Source organism: Sturnus vulgaris, chromosome 1, assembly GCF_052056855.1.
Source record: "Sturnus vulgaris isolate bStuVul1 chromosome 1, bStuVul1.hap1, whole genome shotgun sequence".
Taxonomy (NCBI): Eukaryota; Metazoa; Chordata; class Aves; order Passeriformes; family Sturnidae; genus Sturnus; species Sturnus vulgaris.
In genome coordinates, this window is record NC_142243.1 from 105,429,233 (window position 1) to 105,456,153 (window position 26,921).

Below are 26,921 nucleotides of genomic sequence, written 5' to 3' on the forward strand. Positions count from 1 at the left end.
TTTCATGAACAAAGACAAACAATTTAATCCATGTTACATAATTCATAATACAGTTGATCTCATCCAAAGTGACTCCTGAGAGCAAAATAGTTTTAGCATTACATTTTATATACAGCTATGAAGGGATTACAGGAAACCAAGACAGGCTCCTTACAGCACTGCTGAGAACTCTGGTTACAAGAGCACTGTACACTTTCACCTTGAAAACATCACTTAAACCATGACCAAAGTTTTACCATCAACTGTTTTCTTATGTATGAAAAAAAGTTATTTCATTCTGATTTTATCATAACTTTAACCATATTTCTGCTGCCAGATATCAAAACCTGAGTCAGCTGCATTGAGCAATGACCTGTCTTTCTGGTTTAAAGTTCTCTAAGCGCTAGCACCTTTGAAAACCCCCGTATACCATGCTGTAAACATTTAACGATCTTCCAGAGGGTTTTGTTTGGCTTTTCTCCCTTCAACGCAGGAATGACTGCTCTGTCTGAAGCAAACTACATCCTGCACAATATTGCTTTCGTTATTTTCCATGTAATCAGTTTGGAACAGGCTGTGAAAGTTTGATGTGGAAATTTTCTGTTAGAGAAAAAAATCAGAATACACCATTCTGAACCAGCGGAACCAAAATAATCAAAACCTTAACATAGTTTTTTCCAGTCACTAGGATGGAAGGAGACTTCAATGCAGACACTGGAACAAGTAATTGGAAACATCAGTGTTTGCATGCTTAAGTGAAAAGATAAGCAGTATTTGCATTTTCTCCATCATTTTCCTTGTACATGTGCAAGATTTTATAAAAAAGATTTATCACAGAAAGCTATGACAGAACATGATGTAATTAAAAAAAAAAAAAGCACTAGAAATCAAAGGCAACCAAGATAACGTACATCTTTCCCAGAACATTTTTCTCAGCTACACGAGGTGTGCATATACCAAGGTCTAACACACTTAGCTGCACCACATCAAGTCAAGCTGTCCAAGAGCATATACAATTTTGCTTACAGGAGTACACCTCTTCCACAATTTTTCAAGTTTACAAGTAATTCCCTGTATTGGATTATGCTTACTCAGAAGTACAGGTAATATTTTGTTTCAATACTACTGTTTGTTTTTATGACATATTCAGAGATGAGGCAAGACATAAGATTAAGTGCAGGGAAGCATTTCAGACCCCAAAAATGCATTTTTTAAAACTTAGCTGTACATGGTTAAAACAGGTAGATCTGCCAAGAGTTGCATAAAATTATTTTTATTTCCCAGAGGTGAATAACTGAGCAAAAGGTGAACAACTCAGCAAATATCAACTCTTCTGCATCATGGAATTTACTACGGGTGTCTGAATGATTCAACTTGCATTTTTTTAATATCTGCTAAGACAGAATTATAAACTGAGTAGTTAATATATGTGAACTAAGTACCCTTAAGAAATCAAAGAATAATGTTGACTCCTGGAAGACACCCAGAAGATCCAAAGATGGAACAGAAGGTTGATTATTACATTCCTGCACAATCCAAGCAAATTGTTAATATATCGAAAACATTCATGTCTGGCATTTGCACCTGCAGGATATCCAAATTATTCTGTCCCAAAACAAGTTTGATAACCATCCTTTTTGTAGCTGAAAGCAGCCAGAAACAGTATTTTTAGACAAATGGAATGGAAACCTTTTTTTTTTCTTTTTCTTTCCCAAGCTTCAATTACAACAGTCAAAGCCAGAGACTTAAGCAAAAAAACGTCAAAATAGCCATTTGTTACAAGTAGCAAATTACCATGAACAATGAACTTGTTAAGAATCCCCTCTAAGAGCACGACACAAACAAACAGGCTACCCAGCAGAAAAATCTGTTAACAATTTTATTTCTTTTGTCATGTTAAATATTATGGGACAGGACTGTTAAGGATGAAGAACTCTCAACAATGCCTCACAAGGAATAAGAAAGAAATTCTGCCATGATATTAGCAAAGTAAGGTAAGGAGAAAATTTACACAGTAAGAGGCACCATTTCCCCCATAATACCTCTTGTCATATTCCTGAATGAGTGGGATTAGCAATCTAATAAATCATTTGTCAAGAGGTAACAGCAACAGATAAAATTTTAAAGGATTATTAAAATAACATTTACAAGACTCTGAACAATTTTTGAATTCTTATTAAAACCACAGAAAGAAAGAACAATTCTTTATTTATGAATTTTCATAAAGGACTGACTGTGCAACAGATACCTGCTATTGATGACTGAATGTACAATTTTGTCCAGCAGCTGAACAGTTTGTATTTTCAGATTGTGTTTTCTAACCGTGCGAGATCATTAAAGGCCAAGCCTGTTATGATGCTGTACACAAAAACGGCCACTAGGGCCGTACTACCCATGATGTGGTAGGTAAACAAACCTTTTTCTGGCCAAGAGAAAAAAAAAAAAAAAAAAAAAAAACAAAACAAAAAAAAAAAGAAAAAAAACAAACAAAAACAAAAAAAAAAGGAAGCTGCAGTTTTGCATGCTTCTCACACTCATTCTTTCTACAAGATGAACTTCCCTAGAAAGAATCCAATGAAAATGGCTGCAATTACAACAAGAAGTGAAGGAAGAGAATTAGAGCCATTATCTCTGAGGGCCAAAGCTGTGGGTGATCCAGATTTATCCGAGTGCGCTACCTTTCTGAGCCTCAAGCCTTCATCCTGAGGGGATGAAAAAAAAACAGATGGAAAAAAACCATAAATACATCATTAGGATAGTAAAAACTGAACTCAAAAGGCCGTATTTACTGAAGAATATTTAAATAAAGTTTTAAAAAAACCCTCAATACATAAAACATTACATCACACCAAAATCCAAAACATGAACATAGAAAACTATATTTTAAATAAGGACCGTAATTCACTAGTGTCTCTTCACTAGGCTCTCTGCTTAAAAAATACACCAAAAATCATGAAGCATTCTGCTCTTACTTAATATGTGTCAAAACTAAACAGCAGTAATTCCTTATTGTTAAGGAGAAACATCTGCTTTGTTTAGTGCCAATGTCATCAGAATAACACGTGTGAAGATGTATTATTTCATAGTTCTTTAAAAGGCTACCATGGCCAATGAAATTGTCAGAACTGTTCCAAAAGCAAATATATAAAAAAGACCCATAAAGTCATGTATTGACTAGTTACAGGTCACTGAAATGACACCTTCACATAAAGGTACAGGAAAGTAGTGTTTGCTTACCTCCTCTGGCCAAACAATTGCTCTTGTTCACTAGCTGTTTGTAATACAGAATGTTACTGCTCTGGATCTCACTTACTCATTATTCATGAAAAATAAAGTACTTTTAAAAAGCTACTAATTCAGTAGCTTTGACTTAGATCTAAAGTAACTAGGATCAACTAAATTAGGACCACTTCATTTAAGAAGAAAATTATGTAGCTTCAATGTCTCATGCATGACAATCACAACGTCCCAATCACTGACAAGTTCAAAATATACATTATATACAGGACAGTAAAGTCATTATCAGTCAATCTTGACATTCTGACAGCTTTATCTACTTGCTGGAATATACATCTTTTGGCCTAATTACAAACCACACCTTTCAATCGAGAAGAGTGAAGCCACGTGGACACAGAACTTACTCTCAGGTGCCGATTTTCATCTGTCAGCTTCATAATCTCTGCCTGAAGTCTTTTGCACTCCTCCACGAGCTTCCTTGTTTCAGTGTCATTAAGTGAAACACTGTGTGGTTTTGGCATCGGTCCATCCTGCTTAGATGTGTTCAGTACTGGGGCGGATTTGCTTGCATCTATATCATTCTACAAACATCAAGAATAATTTGAGAATTTACTTACCTAGAGAAAAATCATTCACAGCTTAAAAGTGAAACAATTAAGCTACTAATACAGTTCAATGAGGTTTATATTTACAGTAAGCTGAACAGACATACTGATAGTGTAATTTTGATTAGCTCAAGTATTAAAAAAGCAAGAGAAGACTGCATGGTTTACCTGGTACTACACTCTACTGAGACACAAATTAATACTTTTAAGCTTACACCTTCATCTCATAAATTATCCTTTACCAAAAAGAAAGAAAAAACAACAAACCAACCAAAAAAATCCAGACCACAAAGCAATCCCTACATCCTCTTCCCCCCAAGATTAAATTGAGATTGCATCTGAAAATATAAAGTACAAAAATAAGAAAAAGATCTGGTTTTTGGCACTGCTGTCCATTGGGAGTTTTTTAAGATGTGGTTGGACAGAGTGTTCCCTTTTGGACAAGGTCTTGGACCACACGGTATTTCAAGGTCCCTTTAAAGTTGAGCTGTTCCATGATTCTATGAATCCTTAAAAAGTTATATATTGAACACCCCTCCTTCTAATTTAGCACAAATTCCAACAATTCATTTAATCATTAAATCAAATAGGTTAAGATAACCCTGATATTTCTGTGAGATCCTACCAGTCAGTGTATGATAGTCTCTTCTTCCTTACTTACCAGTTTATCATTTTCATTGGGCATTTCAAACACACATCTCAATTTTGAGTCCATTAACTCATCAGGCTTCGCTTCTTTCCACTAAGAAAACAATTAACACAGTTATTTAACATGCTGGACTCATGCAAACATCTCAACAGTTCCTAAGCTTGCTCTTAGCACTGGCTTCCTATACAGCTGAATACCGTGCTTACCCTCCCTGCCATTTTCAGACTTGCTTATGAACAATACTTTTTGTTCACACTCACTGCTGTGAAATGTTAGAAATGGTTATTCAAGCCTGGAAATGAAAAAGAGTAAACTGAATGCAAGGATGGATCCATCACAGGTTTGTATGAAACAGGGAGGGGACAATCCAGTGGTTTCTTAACACACAATGAGAAACAAGTACCATCTGAGTCAGTTTGATCTAGACCTATTATGCTTCAGTAAAGATACTTCTTGTATCCTATCTTGGAAGCACTGATCTTAAAAGATTGAAAGACACCTTTTAGTGACTCTACGTGTGCTCTAGAGTAAATTTTTAGACTTTTAACCACTTTCTCCTTTTACTGCATATCATGCGACAATTTGGGCCTAGAGAATTTTTAAAAGCTGTTTATAAAAAACATTTAAATTCTAATGCTTCTCAGTATATTTAAATAACTAAACTATGATGGAATCACTCTACTCAACTGACAATTAACTTTCAAAGCATGCACTTCATGTAGTTGCCTTAAATTCTTAGGCTCAGACTGCTCTGAAGTCTGCAGCAATTTTTCCAATAGGTCCTCTACTGTTCCCTTACAGGTGTTACAGATTCAAATATTCAGGTTTTTCATAACATCCTTCCTATTTTTTTTCCCAGTAGCTTTAGTTATACAGTAACTTTTAATTACAATTAGCGATTTTCTGCAAGACGTTTATCAGTATTCTATACCTGAACTCACTAAGAAAGCAGTTATTTGAAAGATACTTCTGAAGCTGGTTTTTATATCCTCACCAAATAGGCATGGTTCATTTACCACACATAACCAACAACTACTAGAGCATATGAAGAAAAACAAACCAGTTCAAAAAGGCAGACAGATGTTAACTTTCATGTCTCCAAAGCTTCATAAAATCTAGGTTTTCCACTGCTTCCAGTGAAGTGATGCCACAGTAGTCTTTGCCTTCATATAAGGGGACAGAGCCCAAACCTGAAAAGGTCTCTTGGATTTCAGCAATTTCTAAAATCTCATCTTTATCATTTGTTTCCCCTCTCCTTCTCTGCCTTGAGTAAACATCAAATGTACTTGTGTGAATCCAGCCATTTCTTGAAAAAGTTTGTAGAGTTTGAAGCATGTGCAACATTGACCTCCACCTCAGGACATATTTATGTGAGCCCACATACACCCTAAAAGGCACATTCTAATAACTGAGGGCTCCGTTCCTTTTGCTGCCAGCCAGTAAAATCAGAAACAGGCACCCTACTTATGAATTAACAAGCAAAAACCTACGTATCTTCTTCCTGGATCTTTCATCAGACCAACCCAGCCTAAGAAGTAAAGCTACAACATGTTCTATTAAAAGAGAAAGTAAATCTATCATTTGTGCTGTGTTTAGCTTGGTATCTTGTAGGGAGACACATATTAGTCTTCAAAATGTTTTAGTTCATGCTTAAGAATGTTTAATCCCATTCAACATTTTACTTAAACACTTTTCATACCAAATGAACCCGTTTTCATACAGCTTCAGGCTTGTTGTTTGAATATACTCTTGATTCCTTCAAATTCAATCTGTTTATCCCTTTCAAATTAACTGCATATAAAGATATAATACACCCATATTTTAACAGTGAACTGACCCTTATCTAAGACTCACTACTATTTTCATTCAATAACCGCTAGGCTAATCACTACAGGCATGTTCTAAGAACTGACCTTGTATTTCATTTTAAACTCTGAATCATATTTGAAGTCACACTTGTTCAGAGAAAACCCAATTCTTCTTCAAAAAGAAATTGCAAAAACATGGATAATTTATAGTTAAGCCTGATTTTTTTAAGGGAAAAAAAACCAACTGCCATTTTACTCCATTTTTACTTACCACTGCCTCCATATCTGTAATATTTGGTGGTGCATAGGTTGTTTGTACCATAAACTTGTGTTTACTCTTCTCATTTGGGTCATAGTCAAAAGGCTGCAGCATTACTGTTCCAAAGGAAAAAATAAAACGGTGATTCTTCAGCTAATCTACAGCAAGCATGCTATCCACTTCAGATTTACTCCTCATTGAACAGACACTGAAAGTTAAAACGCAAAGGCAGCGCACACACTGTAGAAAAAGAGACTGAGAGGCCAGAGTCTGGTCTAGCCGACATGATTATTTCTGTAATTACTACAGGAAAAGACATTTCATATACAAATATGAACAAACAGATCCTGTAAAAGAGACCAAAAAAAATTGCATCTAAAAATGTATATGTGGGGGTAGACTTGCAACTTGATCTACCAGAGGATGAGGACTCAGCAAACTGGAGAGATAAATTATTTGGCTGTGTACAAACACCTGTCTTCCACAGAATGGGAATTCCAGTTCAGCATATCTTCCACAGAATGAGAATTCCAGTCCAGTGTATCTTTATACAAAATTAAGAGAAGTAGAAGCAGTTTCAGAAAAATATAACTGTTACAGGACTCCATGTAATTTTTCTTATCTGTATATGTACCTATTTTATAGCAATGAAAAAGCTATGGTAGAGATACTGATACAGCTAGAAAAATGCAAAAGCAGATGGAAAAACATAAACAAGTAACAGTTACAAGCTGCAAAGGAACAGGAGTAACATGCTATATTATTAAAAACAACCAACAACAAGCAATTGCTGTTAACAAGTTAACAACAAACAATACATGACAGGATAATAAATAGTAAATTTAGGGTATCAAGGCAAAGAAAAACAGCTTTACAGAATTTTTATTCTTTGAAAAAAAATGAAAAAACATGGCTGAAGAAGGTTACCTAGTGATTCACAATTGAAAAGTGGTAAGTTAATAAAAAACATCAGTGGACTTCCTTAAAATGACTGTCAAATCACATTTCCAACAATGAATTTAAAAACTGGCTTGGCTCTGAATCAGCACAATGCATTAAACAGCCTGAAGACAGATAAGACTGCCTCAACATTCAATTTTGAACATAAGAGTTTCAGCCCACAGTATCCTATAGTTATTTCTCTCTGCACAACAATGTGAGAGGAATCTATTTTTAATTATATGAAAGATGACTCAGCACTGAAAATATTCAGTTGAGAGACTGACGAGATAAAGTGGGTCACTAGAAAAATAATCTGCGCACTTATCTTAGCAAATGACCCAGAAGAAATTATATTCCTAAAAACAAAAAGATGAAGCTGACACTTTGGGGAAGAGAACTTCTGAAAAGCATTGTGGAATCACCATAACTAAACAACTGCACTTGAAAGCATCTCGAGGTCACTGTAGCTGAATAACTGCATGAGAATCCAGTAATACAGAAATGGGCACATCAAAGACTTCCTGCTATGCCAACTGAACACTCAAGCAGTGTAACATTGTTTCCCTTTATTGGAGATCCTGAAGCCACGATATTGTTTACAGCTCCACTGACTCATTTAAAAAACCAAAATATTTAAAGCTTTAAAAGGATTATTTGCAACTATGAAAACACACAGTATGTAATCCCTCAATCTATTCAATTCCCTGAAGAGAAATGCCAGCAAGATCTTGATTGTGATATCGAACTACCCACTGGAAAAATCCCAGATACAAGATCAAACACACAGCTAAGGCAAAGTGGCTGTAACTTGTAGTTGAAGATGGAAATAAACAAGTATTTGACTACTTGAATCTTAAATCAATTCTCAGTAAAATGATTTTTCATCCCCAAGTCAGTGAGCTCCTCATGAGCCCAGATGCTGGATTGCCCATGGTAAGCAATAATGAAGTTTTAAAGGGCCTGATTCTACAGATCATATTAGATTAGAAAACTCCTACAAAGAAAGTCACTCTAAGGGTTTTAATCAATCACAAACTTTTCTTGCAGTCCTCTTTGCATCATTTGAACATATCACCTGAAGACAGTTCTCCAGCTTCTTTTAAACTTACCAAAAGGTATAAGAATGTGAATCTAAAACTTCTGAGGATTGCTCCATGATTTCCCTGTTGCTTTGCTACACAGGTCTTCAAAGGTTCTAACATATTCAGTTTTCTAGAACCTAGGAGATCTAGGAGTTCACACCTGCACTGCCTGTCATCTCTACAACTTGAATTCCCCTTATTCTAGAGATTCTACTACAAAATGGTCAGGAGAATGACCTACAAAAATAATTTAACAAATCTGCAGACTACTATCTAGTCTTCCCATTTTTTTGAGAAAAACAACTAGATACAATTGTAAACTAACTTTTTCTTACATGCAATGAACTATGAAATGTTACACTTTAAGCACATCAGAGCAGCCAAGAAATGCTCTGCTTCAGGATACAAATATGAATATAGTAGTCTGAGGCAAAGGTACTGTTAATGTCACTGCCCATTTTCAGTTTGCCTTTCGTCTTTTCAGAGAGCCACAGATAAATGTGACAAAGGCAAGTATTTCTATATGGACGATTTTTTTCATGTATCATTGCAGCTCTACATCAAGTTGCCATCACACCAACGAGGGGAATCCTTTTTATTTAAAAATAAAAGTTTTTAAAAGCTGACATAGTTCAAACAGTCTTTAAGATCAAGCTTTAGGGAACTGCATCAAAGGCCTTAAAAACACTTACAAAAAACCAACAACTGCATATATTTGTTTTTACCTGAAACAATTACAGACGATCCTGGGTCGATAATTCCACTGTTTGGCCTCACGCAGTATCGACGAGGTGCTGTGGTCTTCACTTTGAAGCATACTTTTCTATCTGATGGATTTCGTAGTTTAAGATTTGTAGTTACTACATCTGTAAAGGGACCTGAAAAAAATGTTGGTCTTTTTTAAATATACATGTATCTCTGGAGAATAAATCTGTTTATACAGCACAAGTAACTCTTAAAATATATCTTGTTGCCAACAAACTGCTAAAAGCAGGTTAAATCCTACACCTGTTAGGCACATACACACACATGCAGAGAGTGCTTTGTCACTTTAATTATAACAATAGGCATTACAGCAATTGAGAACTCTTAAATATTACAACAGACTCAAGCTGCTGGCACAAATGGTTCATATATGTATATGCTATTCTTACCAAATCATTCTTAATATTTGCAATATCTAGAAGGTACTGATCACATTCAAAAGAAAATTTTGCTGAATTGTTCTTCAGGAATAGAAGCAACACATTCTTTGGAACTCTTTCAACTTTTTAAAGAAAACACTGGGACTAAAATATAGTAACTGCTCTTGAGATTTCAACTTCTCTTGGATTCTGAGCTCCTATAGACTTGACAGGACAAGGCATTAATCTCCTCTTTTAAACTCAAAATAAGCAAGAGAGATGATACTCTGTTTATGCATGTACTCTAACTGATCCCCAGAAAAGCAATAGTTGCTATTGTAGTTGTAGTTGCTGTATTTATGTATTCAATGCAGTGTACTCTCTAAACTGTTAAACAAACATTCAAGATAGGAATTCCTTCCAGGTCTGGACAAGAGACATCATTTCAATACCAAGCTGCAGAAACACGTGTCTTCCAGCAGAGATCACCTTCATGTGATCACTTCACAACGCCACACAGTAACAGCACAAAAAATAAGGTTCATAGCACTCTGAGCAGTGTTAATCTCCCTTATGTTTGTGTCGTCTGAAAGCAAGACTGCAAGGGCTCTAGAAAAATCGTGTTTCATATGAACACGAAATTTATTCAAGAATATTCCATGCGTACATTAACTTTTAAGAACCTTCTTTATAGTTCTTTAAAACTATACGTTAAATTACTACAAAATAATTTTATCAGTATTGAAAATACAACAACTTTTCACTACTACACTACTACTACTACTACAAACTACAACAAAAGCAAACTTCAGATTAAATTGGATGAAAAATATAAGTGATGCGAACAAGTGGTAAGGTATAACAAAACCACGAAGTGCGTGAGACGTAGAAATCAAGTCTTTTCTGAACACCTTATTCCATAGGGGTGTCTGCACTTCTCTGAAGGAAATAGCTCTGCTCACTATCAAACACATTAGTACACTAGAGGGCTCACTATTTAACTGATGCCTTTATTTCTATAACTCACTCCAAATACTTGATTTTGAGAGAGCATTAAACAGTCCTAACACAAAACACCAAGATACAAATACATAAAGATTATAAAGAGAATCACTGAGAACCAGAATACTGAGATGTAGATAAGAGACATGTGAGCTAGGTTTACATTCAGTGAGGTTCTTTTGACAAAACAGGAACTGGTATTACTTGTCTGAAACTTCACTTATGATCTGACTTTATATGGTGGATAAGTCATCCTCTCAATCCAGGCAAATTTGACACAGCACCCACGATTTACAAAAGTATTTGAAAGTTTCCTGCCACTCATCTTTCGATGATTCTTGCAGGATCCAGTTGTCTTTACCTATAGAGGGAGAACCAAAACTCCCATCAGCCATATCACAAACTGAACTAAAACCAGGCAGCTGAATACTCTCTCACTCTAAGACTGGTAATACACTCATAATACACCAAACATGCATTTTTTTCAAGCTACACACACATTTTTGAGGAAGTTATTCTGGGAGTTTTACTAACAACCACCTAAGCTATTACTCATCTAATAACCACTGCTTTTGCAGTGCCCAGAGGCAAACAGCACCTTGAATCTGGCTTTCAAATTTGTGGGTTACTTTTCTTTTGAATTGCAACTCTAGGCAACCTGAGGAGTTCTGCTTCTCAATCTTCTCAACTACTTTAACTAAGGACATTCTGCACAAAGGAAAAGAAGACAGTTCAGAGGCTCATTTTGAAAAGCAGAGTCATGAAGAAAAGGAACTATACTATTCAAAACTAGCTTGTTTCAAGACAAAACAACAGTGAATTTATAAACTGATAAACTGGTTCTTAAACTAAAAGATTTTCTGTTTCTTTTGAGACATGAAAGGTCTCCTCATGCCTGCCTTTTTAAAGTGTGTAATAATGAGATAGGATTCAAAACATTCTTCAAATTACTCTGATATTCACTGTCAGTTTCAGCACCTCAGATAATTAAAAGAAATCTGCTTTTCTTTCCCAGGTACATGAATGCAGTGACCTCCTTTGCATTTCCTGGATACTTCACAAAAAAAAAGCTTTTAGCTCGGGGACATTTTTTAGAATCAGACATTTCTTTCAGAGGTGACTGAAATCTTTTTCAAGGTCTAGAGGATGCTTATGACAGCTTTACCTTTCACCTGCTTTCTAAAAGCTTTAAAGAAAATAGCTGTATAAAGCCTTTCAAGACCTGCAACCATCAGATTTAATAAGTAGGTGGTAACAAATTGGTGCACAAAAGGAAAAGATGACTGAATTTCACTGTTCCTGCAGACCCCAGCTGTTTGGTAGCTTAATGGCAAACCAACAGCTTGGATCTGAGCAGGGACAGGCAGGAACAGACAGAAGGATAGTAAATCAGAAAAAAAAATCTAGTACCTTTCAGAGGAGCCACATGATCTAAGTTAGCATAACCTTTAAAAAAGAAACTGCAACACCTGAAGAAGATTCTAGAGTTCACTATTATGCAAACATAAGCACCACTAGCTCTGGAGGAGTATAGAAATGAAGTACATGCTGGTATTAACAGCCTAAGTGCAAAAGCCTAAACTATGACTGCTCTTGAGGAAAAATGTGGGGCAGGGGCGGAAGAACCAGGAAGGAGAAATGTTTGGATCATACTACACAGACTGCATGTAAACAAGGAAAAGAACTGACAAAGATGGATACAAACATTATGCTCATGCATCAAAATGGACAAATGCACACCCACTTCATCTCAGTAAATATTCAGCTACACCAGGGCAGCATTATAATCCCAAAAATAGCATCTCACCTGCTGCTTGCACAACACTCAGGTCCAAGCAGATTTTTATTTAAGCATTTAAATCTCAGACAAGCTTACGCCTAACTGTACACACAGAAGCTGTAATTCAACTAATAAAATCCTCAGGCTATATACCAATGGAACATGATGTCTAATGACAAGAGGTCACTGTTTTACAAACCTGTAATGTCAATCTAATAGCCTCTGGAATTCAAGGGTTACTTTAGAGGGGACAGTGAATTCAACAACTCTCTTAGTAGTGTAAATTCAAGACACTAATTACAGCATCTTCCTGGAACGAAGGTTGTGAGCGTGCTAGTTTGTTCCAACTGGTTTTGAATGGAGCAGTGACAATTCATGCCAGAAGTTTTCCTGTCTCTTTGACTTACAAGGGCCTTAGAAAAGAAGGACAGACATCTGCCTAATCACACTCAGAAATACCAGACATATCCAAACACTTTATGTGCTGAGTTTCTATTTCAGCTATCTCACAGTGCAATCACCACAACATTAATGCCAGGGTTGCCTCTGGCAACTACACAGCTTGGACTACAGCAACTTGTGGGCAGGAAGAAATGCCACAGATTCTGCAGAGCCAGTTTCTACTGCTGAAACAGTGCCAAATTTCCCAGCTTGCCAGTTATGCTGCAGTAAAACCAAAATATACCTATTACTGGATAGGTAGGACCCATACAGAGCTCTTTTTCATCAGTGGTGTTATTTTCACTTCAGATTCAGTTCTCCTTCACTGACCCAGCTTCTACCCATTTCTCTACCATCTGAGATGGTCAGACATCAGGGAAAAAAACGATAATGTGAACATGCCTTCCTAGTGTGGGAAGGAAGAGCTTAGATAAACCTCCACAGGCCTGGTAGCCCTGGGAAAGGTGAGAGACCTATGTCAGTATCTCTAGCTGTTGGCAGCACAGAGCAAACAAAGCGCTTCTGAGAAAGGGCAGGATTGGTCAGCAAGAACTTCCATTCAAAATTAGTAAGGCTATCATAATGTACACAAAAAGCCTACCTTAAAGCCTACCACCTCTACATAAAATTGGATAAGAAGAAATTATAATTCTATTAAATTACACAAAATCTTTGATAATTAGAAAGCAGATCCCTTGTAGAGTTGTACAAAAATGAGCATGCATTATTAAGCAAAATCAACAGCATTTTATGAAACAATTTAAGTGTTAAGCATATTGCCCTCTTCAATTTAAGACAATGAACTGTAGCTGTTGCAAAAGCCAACATCTAAGCCGACTCTGCCAGAAAACACTCTAGTGCCTGCATTGAATAAAGTTTATTTAAGCTGTAAATTGGCACAGCAAAATGATACATTCAGACACATCTAAAAACAATGAAAGTACACATTTAAAAAGTACACAGACTGGCAAAAGGAATCCAAAGTCCTTACTATTTGTTACAATATTAACTTCAAAAACTATGGAGATTATACGCTTTAAGTGGAATGCTGTTTCTTTGCAGCTGCTGCATCACCTTTGAATTTCCAAGAGCACTTGAAACATATAGAACACTTCAACGCACCTCAACTAAAACAACTCAGAGTAGTTTTCTTTGGGTGCACAATAAAGTCAGGTTGGGCAGACAAAGAAAACTCATTTACTGCATTTGACAGTTTGAGCCCTAATAAATGAGAAATGAGGTCAAGTCAGCAGAATAAAAACTAATAGTGATATTGTAAATGAGGAAAGCAAATTTTGAGACCAAGTAAACTGACTTTTTGGATACACCTGAAAGGAACAGAGTAAGATGTCCAGCAACTCATTCTGCCAGAATCAAATGTAACAATGGAGTAAAGAAAGAGTAAGTTAATTTAATAAAGCTCCATGAATCTATATTTGTATGATATAATACAGATTTTTTTAATAGGCCAAAATTTAACTGTTTCAATTCATTTGACATAGCAATCACAGAATGGTTGTGGCTGGAAGGGACCCCTAGAAGTTATCTGCCAAAACTCCCTGCTCAAGCAGGAATACCCAGAGCCAGCGAGCCACCCAGCACCATGGCCAGGAAGCTTCTGAGTACATCCAAGGATAGAGACTCTACAGCCTCCCCAGACAACCTGTGCCACTGTTTGGTCACCCTCAGAGTAAAACTGTGTTTTCTCATGTACAGAGGGAAGCTCCCATGTTTCATGGTGCGTCCATTGCCTCATGGGCATCCATCTTCTTCTTTGCACCCTTCCCTTCAGGTATTTTTATACATCAGTAAGATTTTCCCAAGCCTACAGTTTTCCAGGCTGAAGTAGCCCCAGCTCTCTCAGCCTTTCCTCACAAGAGAGATGCTCCAGTCTATCATCTTCCTGGCCCTTCCCTGGACTCTCTCCATTATGTCAATGTTTCTCCTGCACTGGGGAGCCCAGAACTGGACCCAGCACTCCAGCTGTGGCCTCACCAGTGCTGAGCAGAGGTGAAGGAACACCTCCCTCAACCTGCTGGCAATATTCCTCCTAATGCAGCCTGGGACACCACTGGCGTTCTTTGTAGCAACAGCACATTGCTGGCATATGATCAACTTAGTGACCATCAGGACACCCAAGGCCATTTCTGCAAAGCTGCTTTCCCAGCTGGTCAGATCCCAACTTGCATGGTTGTCCCTCCCCAGCTGCCAAATTTCGCACTTTTTGTTGAACTTCACAAGGTTCCTGTCAGCTTGTTTGTCCACCTGGCAGATCCCTCAGCACTCGTGTGCATTCCACCAGAGTCCTTGGACTTACTATGTCCAGCTTCCTTAAATATTCCTTGACCAGATCATTCTCCACCAGAAGTACTGAAGGAAAGACATTCAAAAATGAGAAATACCTGTGTACAGTAGCAAGTCAAAACTACCCTATCAGATAAGAAAATTAATCTTAAAATATAAACAAAGCATTTTATTGCTCAAAATCGAATTTTATAGTATTTTCTGAAAAAAGCATAGGTGACATAGCTGACACAAAAGAAAGTGAGGGGAATATTGTTTATTTCCACAAATTCATTTTAATAAATTAATATTCAGACTTCTATGAAAAAAAATCTGAAAAGAATACATAATATGCATTTCCAATGAACATAAATAACTCCTTTCTCTTGAAATACCAGAATCATGACCATTTAAATACCTTCTCCAAGAAAAACTCCAACTCTAACAAATCACCTACATTGAAATTATTCATGGTCTATGAAGCATAATAGCTTAGGTTTCATGGATTAATACTTAAACATGGATATGAATTATCAAGAATAATCACTGGATGAAGGTGAGAGATTAATTATACCTACAAATAACCATGGCTCTCAGGAAGATATTCATATATTAGAACATCATTACAGAATCTTTCACTTCTTATTCTACCCTGGCACTTGAGAAATAATTATGTTTTATCCTCAACCTGCATGTAAAATATAGAAAGCAAAAGAGGCTTTATAAGAAAGCTGACACACCTCAATGTCCACAATTCCTGAGGGCTGATTCTAGGCTGCCACTGTTTACAAGGGGTAACATCAGATTTTATCTGAGCTCTCCACGATGACATGCTGTCAGCACTCATGTTGCTGATGTGTCTATCACAGATTTTTCTTTCTAAAAAATGCTGAGACAGTGACCATTTTTTAATCCTAAAATAGCTCATCTTCCTCTGTCAAAGGGGCAGAGCCTGCATGTGGCTACACAGCTTATTAGATGTGCTTGTGCAGACACTGGCACACACACTTTACTGGGGCTGGTGTAAGAGAAATGGGAGCTGAAACCTTTTGCCTGTCATTCTGACAGAGAAAAGACAAAAATACAACACAGTGACATTTCAAAGCAGACAAAACATTTCCTTACATATTTTTTCTGGATCAAAACTTCTTATTCACCCCAGCCTGTGACTGAAATGTTGTTAGGAGCCAAGAAACCACAGTAAAAATGCAGTAAGCATCTATCTCAAGAGTAAAGTACAGCCACAGATCATTACCAGGAATTCTGGTCAAGAGAACATTATTTTCTTTATATATTAGATAAAATACAGACTAAATGTAGACTGTCCTGCATTTAGTGTAAAATATGGGCAATGATTTCTTTAGCCTTAACAACAACAAAACACCACCATCAGTAATAAGATGGTATAACATGGAATAACTTCGTATTACTGCTGGTATTTAGCTTAAGCTTTAAAATCTAGCAGTCTAGGCCCAAGTCAGTCATATATGTCTATTCTTGATATTTTTCTATTGAAAGAGTGTTATTACTAAAGAACTGTCTAGTTACTAACGTCATCAAAGGGATACTTTTAACTTAAAATTAACCTCCATAATATTGTGAATTTCTTACTTGCAATTTAGCTTTACTTGGATTACATTGTTATTCTTGCCAAAGACATATTAAGAGCACACTAAAATTGGCAGCTCTTAATCCTAGTAGGACAACGTCTTCAGAATCTAATCAAAAGTATTATTCATACCAAAGCACTGCTGAAATAACAAGAACAGTAGAAATATTTCAGTGGTAATAAACTTGAACATTTAAACTATCAAATTATCCCCCCAAAGTCCTGAACAACTAATATATACATGCAATCTTTCAGTATAGATTTAGTTCAGTAAGGACTATGTTATATAGTTGCTCCTTCCTGCTGGAGCAACTATTCTCTTTGCTTGCATAAGGTAGGATAACTAATGAATTTGATATTTACAGAGCTTCTTAGATTTCCAGAATACCAGCATATTTCATCAACAGAATAAATAAACAAGTAACTTTTCCCTTTCCTTTTTCCATTTAAACTTGATTTGTGTTTAACCTGCTATAGCTTACAAATGGTTTCAGTGATGCTAAAAAACCCAGATGTGCTGCTTAAAATATTCAAATATCCAGCAGCTTAAAATCCATATGCATCATCATATAAGAAATCTCCCATTGGATACACCTAACTGATCTGCATTGCAACATACAAGATACTCTTCAAACTCTATAGCAGTAATCAGAACATTTGTAATCATCTCAGATGACAGCTGTAGTGGCACATAGAAAATCAGTCTTTCCACAGAAGACCCGATCAAAAGCTCTTGCCTTGCACTTTTCCCAATGCACTCCAAGAAGAGGCCAGACACAAACATTGAACAGACCACCAAAGCTCTTGTGGTTTTCACTGGTTTCCATGCAAGCAGTATCCCAACAGTGTAACAAAGTTACTTAAAAAAAAAAAAAAAAAAAAAAAAAAATCAATCAAATTCGCAAGTCTCCCAGCATGGACAAAAGCCCAGAAAATTCTTTTTAAAAACCAAACCAAACAGTTTTAGCCGTTGGACTGGTCAAAACAGACTTGTGTATCAGACATTAAAATCTCCTACAGACAGGTCTAGCCAACACTGGACGGCCTCCCAAACACACCTAGAGATCACTGCAGTTTCAGGGTGACTTTTCAGTCTCTGGAAGCTTAGGCTACAGGTCTCCATTTCCCAAGCCACTGAAAGCTAAGTACGATCATTTCCTACAGTCATTCATGAAAACAAACACCTGCTTCAAACAGAAGTTGCATTTAGTCAGTCTTGTCAATCAGGCAGGACCACAAACTCCACTTCCTCATCAACTTCTCATCCCAGTACTGAGCTGAACTAATGCAGCCACCCTTCCCAGGACCAATCAGGTCACTTCTACAGAAGCAGCTGGAGTTCCAACCTGAGCTATAACACAGAACATGGCTGGTAGATGGTTAGCGGACATTCAAATTTAAAGACCAAACTGTTTTTACTTTCACTGGGTCTACTATGTTTACTGGCCTTATTAGCAGCATAGTGGTAACGTAACATGGTAACGTTAAATTAACATCATATCCCTATAGACTAGAATTACTAGGTTTGTTTCACATATGGAACAGTTACTCCCATGTATATATTTGTAAATTCATGGATATCCCTTTTTACAAAGGAAAGAAATTAAGCATGTCTAGTCCAGCTATTCTAATGTCTTGGAATGTAACACAACTTACACGCTCTAGCCTAAGTACACAATTGTGGACCATTAATGTCCTACCAAACTTTCAAGAACACTGTAAAATCATGACCTAGGAGAAGCTTTCTGAAGTTCATAGGAAACTAATAATCTTGTAAGATGGTATCTCATGAATTTAAAACTATTTTTGCCCACATAATTTTTAGAAAGTTGGTTGAGACTGACATGATTCAGATTCAGCTAAGTTTCTCATGATCTAAATACATTCATAGTCACTTGAAGCAAATTCATTTTTCCACCAATCCTATCCTTTAGTCTAGATAGATTTTCTTTTCCCCGGTGCTTACCTTGCTGATGTATTTATAGATAGCAATCATATCCCCTTTCAACCTTCATTTTGCTAAGATTAACAAGCTAAAGCTATTCTACTTCACTTGCGTTAATAAAGTTGTCTTTGCATCATTCCCATTTGGGTTCATTTTATCTGACTAGCTGTTGCCAGGGATGCATTCAGATGAAGCTTCATCAAAGCCAAAAACCTTGACATTAATACTTTCCTCACTACAAAATTACAGTCCTGTATTTGTCCCATTTCATGACTTGTCACATTCACAATAAACCCATGATTAAGTACTAGTCACTAGTTTTACTTCTTTTTCATCACCTCTAAAAAAATGTTTTATTATTAGCACACATTCAATTTTTTTTTTGCATTCATCACATATCCTAACCTTGCACTACCAGTCTGTACTAGCACACTCCCACCCATACCAAGGTCATTAACAAAAAACAGAACAGACTTTCCTCAAAAATATAACAAAATGTATTGAAGACAAGGAGTTAGTGACAGCAAACATGGCTTTACCATGGGCAAATCATGCCTCACTAATCTAGTGGCCTTCTACGGTGGACATCAATGGACAGGGGAAGAGCTACACATGTCACCTACCTGGACATCTGTACAGTCTTTAATATGGTCTCCCCCAACATTCTTACCCCTAAATTAGAGAGATATGGGCTTGACGCATGGACTGTTAGATGGACATGGAATTGTCTGGGTGGTTCATGCAAAGAGTTCCAGTCAATGCTAGAATGTTCAAGTGAAAACCGGCAACAAGTGCTATCCCTATCTCCCTGCACGTGACACCAAGTGAGCGAGGCAGTGGATTCACTGGGGGGAAGCGATGCCATCCACTGGGACCTTGACAGGAGTGAAGGGCTGCCCCATGGCAATCTCATGAGGGTCAGCAAGGCCAAGTACAAGTGACCCTGCACATGGGTCAGGGCAATCCCCAATATCATAGATAGAGAAGGCCTCAGATCAGACTGCCACATTCTACTTGGGACACTGCATTTTATTCCATGTTCCATCTACCCCAATGTTTTTGTTCTTTCCTCTAAGGCTTTGCTCACTATTGAGGCCAGACCAATTCAAGCACGCAAGTGTCAGAATAAGATTTTAATCCAAGTAAGACCACATTTTGAGAAAGGAGAGAAAAATTCTGATTTGACTATTTTTTAAAATTTCATGCAAACACTTACTTTTCTTTTTATTTTCTTCCTCTTCCATGTTATTAAACACAAAGTCCTACAGCAGGAAAATATTCAGCAAACTATCTTAATTCACAAGACCTTGTTCATATAGGAATGAACTGAAAATATCTATTTACTATAACCATCTATTTCCAAATACTTTGAAATACTAAAATTAAATGACATCTACATTGCTAAATAATTTTAAATTCCAGGAAATAACCTTACACAATCCAAAACAACACTAAAAGACGAGAGAAGCTAGAGGCCAAGATACGCCCCAAATCTTACCACCTTAAGAAAAACAATGTTAGTAAAATTCTAACTTGTGTTTATTCATTTTTATTTTCAAAAATACCACATCAGAAAGCATCTTAGTAGAGTAGTTTTGCTGATTTTTTTCTTTTTAAAGAAATTAGCTTACACTGACTTATCAGGTTCATCTGACACTACAAGCCTTGTTAACAGACAACTTCCAAACTGGAAAGTGTAATATTTATCTAATTAGTCGGGGTTGGTTTTCCACTTTTAACACAGTAAATTCTCTTCAGAAAACCTTTTCTACTTCAATTCTTGTCTTATAAGGGAAGCATGTAAAGGCCTTTAGTGACTGATGGTCACAAAGATCTGGTTAACAAACATCTCCCAAAGACTAAGTTGGTCAGAAAGTAAAACGTTCACAAACCGTGGTCAGGCCAAAACAGGAACAATTTGTATTTCCACAACGGACAGTTGGTGCACTAAATATTCAGACCTATCTACTGATGCAATAAAGCAGCTCCTCTCAATCCTCTCAAACTTTCTACTTTTCAACCTGGCCTTGAACAACACTACACTGTTCATGCATAATACAGAATGTTTTTATAATATTAATAAAAATGTCTTGTGGTGATCACATGAACACCTGCTTAAGCTATCAACAACCAGCATGAGTAGGCACTTTATAGTAATTACAATGCAAAGGTGAAGCTTTTATATCAATAATCATTAGCACACACTAGAAGAACAAGGTATGAGGTTTGGATAGTGTTTCACTGTTTAGTGGAGCAACAGCAATATTAAGCAAAACAGAGTCCTATATATTTCAGGTAAAGGATAAAGCTTCTAAATCTTCACTGCTGTATACCTCTATCCCCACAGGAAAATATTCCACTACTGAATCTTAAAACAAGTGACAAACTAGTTCTGCCAAAACATAATTTAACACTATAATACACCTGACTTCACAGATCAATATAACTCCCTTTTTACAAGGCAGTTTTAAATGCAGTCTAGCACAGTGGTAGAGAAGATTGTATAAAATAATAAGCAACATCAGATAAACATTATCTTCCTTGTTCTTCCTCAACATATTCCCACAAATCATCCTGTGCTTCGATTTTCATTAATACAAGTAATTTAAAGGAATTAATATACTAATAAATACTACATTTGAGCCATGAAACAATGAAAGTATACATACAGGAAGAGCAAACAATGCCAAGAATCTCTCTTGCATTTGAAAAAAAAAGTCAGACTACGTGTTGACTACTGAGTCACTTTATTGCCATTATGCAATTCTCAGCCAGCAAAAATATTAACTTAAATGGAACCATTTCAAAGTATCAGAAAGTCACAACTATATTAGTAATCACTTACAACCAGTTTTTCCCTTCTACACTCACACTGTTTATTTTCAAAAATGTTCCTGAATGAAGATACCAGAAAACTGATACCCCAATCACCTTTTTTTTCTAACCTATCTTAGAAAACTGGGACATCACAAATTTACTGGTACTTTGAAGAGGGTAAAAACAGTCATAAAATCTGACAAAATCAAGACACACATAAGTAAGGCAGTAAGATCACATTTGAGGACTTCAAACTCTGCCTACACCAAAAGGCCAATTCTGGCAACAGACCTTGAGGGCAGGGGATGCATTTAACATTGAGCTATTTTTGCCTTTAAATTACACCTTCTCGATTTGCAGCAACACATATCCCGTGGCTTTCAGTGTTACCAATGGCAATGTAATGATTACAAAATCATCTACAGCAATATTTTTGTATTATTTAAAAGGTTGTGGGAATGTGCATTTCAGAATAAGCTGCAATACTTGAGTGAAGTGCTCTCTACCTCCCATGAAAAGTCATTTGAACACACACCAGCTGATAGCTGATTTTATACACTGAAATTCTAGACCATAATTCAAATCAACGATCAGAAATTAAACATTCTCTGTCACACTGATCTCTCCTAGTAATTCGACCCATCAAAAAGAAAATTTACTGCACACGGACACATTTCAAATTTTAGTCTGCTAAAGGAAAAGAGTGGCGTATTATTTTGAGATGTTTACAAAGGTAACATAACTGGACTTCACACACTTGTAAGCAAGAACTTCAATAAAGGGTATCAATTTAGAATATTCAGGCATTTTTATAATCTTGTATTGCTAGTCAGACACCTCCGAATCACACAAAATTCAAATTCTGAACACGGTCTACTAATCTTCCAAAGCTCATCAAATCAACTAGTGTTGATTTTCAATTAGGTGTTGCAGAAGCATGTCTTATGACTGATTCAAACATCTGGAGAAGGTTTTTGAAGATTTTTTTTTTTAAAAAAGGACCATAATCCAAGGCTAACTTAAATCCATGTTACTTAAATTGCAAAATTGGCTTCTTTGGCTTAAGGAAGAAGGAGTTTCCATAAAAATGCTACAAATTTTTGAACTCAAAACTTCAAGTGTTGCTATTAAACTATATAACTGCTTACAAAAAAAAAATTTTAAAACTTATTTACTCACAGGGCACCAACTCCAGATTCCCATACTCTTCACTAAAATAGACTAACAACAATTACATGTTCAAGTCCCATGAAGACTTTAGTAAGAAGAAGATGTTTCACCTTCCAAATGGGTTGCTTTTAAGTGTCTTGTGTTTCAATTCCTCCTATCCAGTCCTAAATAAACTCCAACAACTTCAGATTTGAGAAGTTAAACAAAAATCATTAGAATAAAAAAGAAAGCTAGCCTGCAGGAGCAATATGGCTGAAGAATCTGGGTACAAGACCAGAATTTTGCCACGAGGCAAATTCTCAGTGCTCCATACAGAGTGTCTGAAAGTGATATTACGTAGTTTATCAACTCCTTTTCGTTTCATCATTTTAAGTACAATTTTTCCCCTTGTCACATTTGCACAACAATATGAAAAATACTTACTTGGTTTTTGGTTTTTCTTAAGATATTCCCAATAGTTTTAGAATCCAAAGAAACCTACATACCAAAGAGGGACACAGGGAATTAACCATGACCCAAACACTATTAATGACAGAAATTTCTAGGACTACAAGCACTAAAAAAACAGGATTGCAATCTTGGACACCAAGGGAACTATGTAATGTGTTAGCTACCACAGGACGTGCTCTTTAGAAATCCCCTTGGATCGTGCTGAATAAAATTAAAGGATAAATGTACAACAAACCTTATTTTTGCTGACAGAGTAAATTAGGTTATATTAATTAAAAAAGCAGCTTCATCATGCACTGATGAATTTAAAGCCTTGTTAACAACTCCTTAAGATAAGTACTACGTACCTTTTAATGAAATAGGTGTTTGTAAAGCAGCACACTATCACATTTCACTGTTACCCTAAAGGTCAGCAAAGCCATTATAACTTCTTGAGGCAAGAAAACCAACAAAATTATTTGTTCAATTCAAATGTTTAGACTTAAATTGGATTTCTGTTACACAGGCGTCAACAGCATTAATAAAAATGGATTATTGCACTAATAAAATAACTTTGAATAACCTGCTGCACTGAAAAAATGTATAGTTTTATTCTTTTAACAAAGTTTTACGCCTTTCCTACACTATGGAACACTTAGTCATATATTCTCTTTCTTACTAACCAATTACTTTTTAAAAAGTGACACTCAGAATTCCCTACTGCCAATATTGTATTCTTTAACAGTACTTTAGAACTGGGTTAGTTTGTGGCCCACAAACCTTTTTAAACAACTCTAAAGAATAAGCAGTCAGAAAATATTTCTTGAGAGTGCACTCGATGCTCTCTCAATTGATAGCACTTTCTATAGTATATTACTGCAACAGTACAGTAATAGAGAGTGCTGCAGTCTCATTATGCTTCATATTTTGTTTTTGCTTAGTCTGCTCTACAGAAATTTTCCTTATATATGCATTAGCCTGAAACCAAAGTTTATGCCTAAAGAATACACGTTTCACTCTCTAAGTGCATAAACACACAGCACAATAAAGATCGACTGACAAGCTTCACAGAGACAGAATTTCTAATCTAGTATTTATTCAATCAACACTGTCTCACAACACACCAACACAGCCTAGTTCCAGCTCAGAGACATCTCAACATTTGCAGGCTTTGAGTTAGACACAGTATTTTTTTATTTTGAAAAAATTTAAAATAATGCATTTTCCCACAACCTGTTCTTGCATCAACCTGCTCTGAACACAGCATACTGAAGTGTAAGTGCAGACAGACCAGCAGCATTTCAACAACACAAAACCCAAGTGAAAATTACAAGCATCTGCAACGGTTTTGACTCTGTGTGAAAGTGCAATTTAAAAAAAATTAAATTGAAGCTATCTTGAAATTAATATGCATGATTAGACAGATGTGGGGGCTTAATTGATTTGACGGATCAATAAAACAAATATAGTTTGCTAATTAATCTAAATTCTAGGCCAGACCAAAGGTATTTTGGGCGAATAGAGTGTTCTTTTCTAATACAAATACTCATTTGTTCTAGTTGTCTGTGGAAGATTTTTACAACATCATAAATTCCACTCTGTCCTCTAAAACAATGAAAAATGAGCCTATTAAAAGTGGAAAATAGAAGAATGCACAGGATTAGGCACGTACATGTGCTGACACCAGTCACAACATTTAAAAATATAAGTTCGTATAATATTAATTACTTTAAAAAAAAATCTAATACTGATGATTCCAAATCAGAAAGGTTCTGAGATTCTTCTCAGTGCCCCTTACAGGTATAACATCACAAAAACTACGTGTTCTGACACGCTTTTCTTTATGCCCTTGCCTTTCAACGACCACTCATTTCTGACCGAGCCTTTCCTTTCACAACTATCTAATTCATGAGGAGAGAAAACCACAGGCACACACGATACCAGCACAAGCTGGGACCTATTTTGACAGCAGCACGCCAGCAGTCACAGCCATGCGGTCGGCACGCAACATACAGCACACATAAAACTTCCGAAAGGCACGCATTCCATTTCCCTCATTCGCAGTGAAGAGGCGAGCTCCCTGTTTACGTTCCGATAGCCTGCCTGAGACATGACAGCTCTGGGGAAAGGGCGGGGAGCCCTTCGCCGGGCTGCGATGCACCGGGGCGAGGGCGCGGGTGCCGGGCACTGATGGTGCAGAGCCGCACCAGCTCCGCCCGGACACCGGGGCCCCAACACGCCTGAGAGGAGAAGCGGGACAAGGCCAGACGTTAGGGCTGCCTCGTGAAGCGTGGAACCCCGCAAGGCTTCCACCGCTCGCTCCAGGGCCTCTCCTGCCCGCTGCTGCCAGAGGGAGCCCGCACCGCAGCGACCGGAGAGCGACACCCGCGTCCCCGGGCGCCGCTGCTCCGGGGCCGGGCCTACGAGCGCAGCGGTGACACGGCGGGGCGGGCGGGGGCAGGGAGGGAGGGGGCGGCCGATCCCACCCGGCACCGCGGATCCCCGCGGGATCCCAAGATGGCGGCGGCCGATCCCGCTCGCCGGCTCGGCGGCGCCCCCCATCCCCCGGCGGGCGGGCAGCGCCCGGCACCGCGGCCCGCCCGCGGGAGGCAGCGGGGAACGCGGCGCCCGCCCTCGGCCCGGCGCCCAGGCGGAACGGGACACCCCGCCGCTGCCGCCCCGCTCCCCTCCGCCGCGCCGGCTTACCCCCTCCTCACCTTTAAATTTGAGGTCGGTGGGCGGATCAAGCACCAGGATCTGCTCGTGCTTCGCCAGAGCCCCGGCGGCCGCCATCTCGCTCGCTAGCTCTGGCGGGAGGAGGGGCAGGGGGAAGGGCGGAGGAGGCGGAGGAGAAGGCGGAGGAGAAGGAGGAGGAGCGGAGGGGCCGGCGGTGCCGCCGCTCCTTCACGGCGGGCGGGCGGTGTCTCGGCGCGGCTCTGCGGGCGCTGCCGGCGGGGCGCAGGCCGAGGGCGGGCACTGCCGCTGCTGCTGCGCGCCCCCGAGCGCGGCCCCGCGCCCTCCCCGCCCCGGCAGCACCGCCCCCTGCGCGGGCACGACGGCGGCGGCGCGCTCCCCCGCGGCCTTCCTTGTGCGCATGCGCCCGCGCCCCGCGGGGTCGTCCCACACACACAGGGACACTGGGACACGCATGGACACGGAAGCACACGGACATACGCACACACACTCACACACGCCCTTCCCTCCCGTCCTGGCTGATAGAGCGAGTCAGAATCCCAGAATCAGTTGGGTTGGAAAAGAGCTCCGAGATCCTCGCGTCCAACTTGTGACCGGACACCACCCTGTAAGGTAGACCATGGCACTCAGTGCCACGTCCAGTCTTTCTTTAAACGCCTCCAGGGACCGTGACTCCACCACCACCCTAGGCATCACATTCCAATACCTAATCACTCTTTCTGTGAATAAATTATCCTAATGTCCAACCTAAAGCTCTCCTGTGGAAGTTGAGGTTTTGTACTCTTATCCTATTTCTAATTGCTTGGGAGAAGAGGCCGACCCCCACCTGGCCAAAACCTCCTTTCAGGCAGTTGTAGAAAGCGATATGGATCCCCTTGAGCCGCCTCTGCTCCAGGCTAAACACCCTCAGCTCTTCACAGGACATGTGCTCCAGACCCTTCACCAGCATTGCTGCCTTTCTCTGGACACAGTCCAGCACTTGAGTGTCTTTCCTGAATCGAAGGGCCCAGAATTGGACACAGTTCTCAAGTGCAGTCTCACCAATGCTATATATAGGGAGGAAAGC

The 26,921-nt window shown here is 38.3% G+C and overlaps 1 protein-coding gene across 1 annotated transcript; it reads right to left on the reverse strand.

Annotated features, from left to right (window-relative positions):
* On the reverse strand, positions 1–26,032 carry VAPA (VAMP associated protein A). The gene is made up of 6 exons (XM_014871204.2): positions 25,879–26,032; positions 9,287–9,439; positions 6,550–6,653; positions 4,483–4,563; positions 3,621–3,797; positions 1–2,681 (listed from the first exon to the last, which is right to left on the reverse strand). Exons 1-6 carry the CDS (start codon positions 25,952–25,954, stop codon positions 2,523–2,525), a joined length of 750 nt encoding a protein of 249 aa, XP_014726690.1. The 5' UTR covers positions 25,955–26,032; the 3' UTR covers positions 1–2,522.
* Positions 26,033–26,921: the final 889 nt, after the last annotated feature.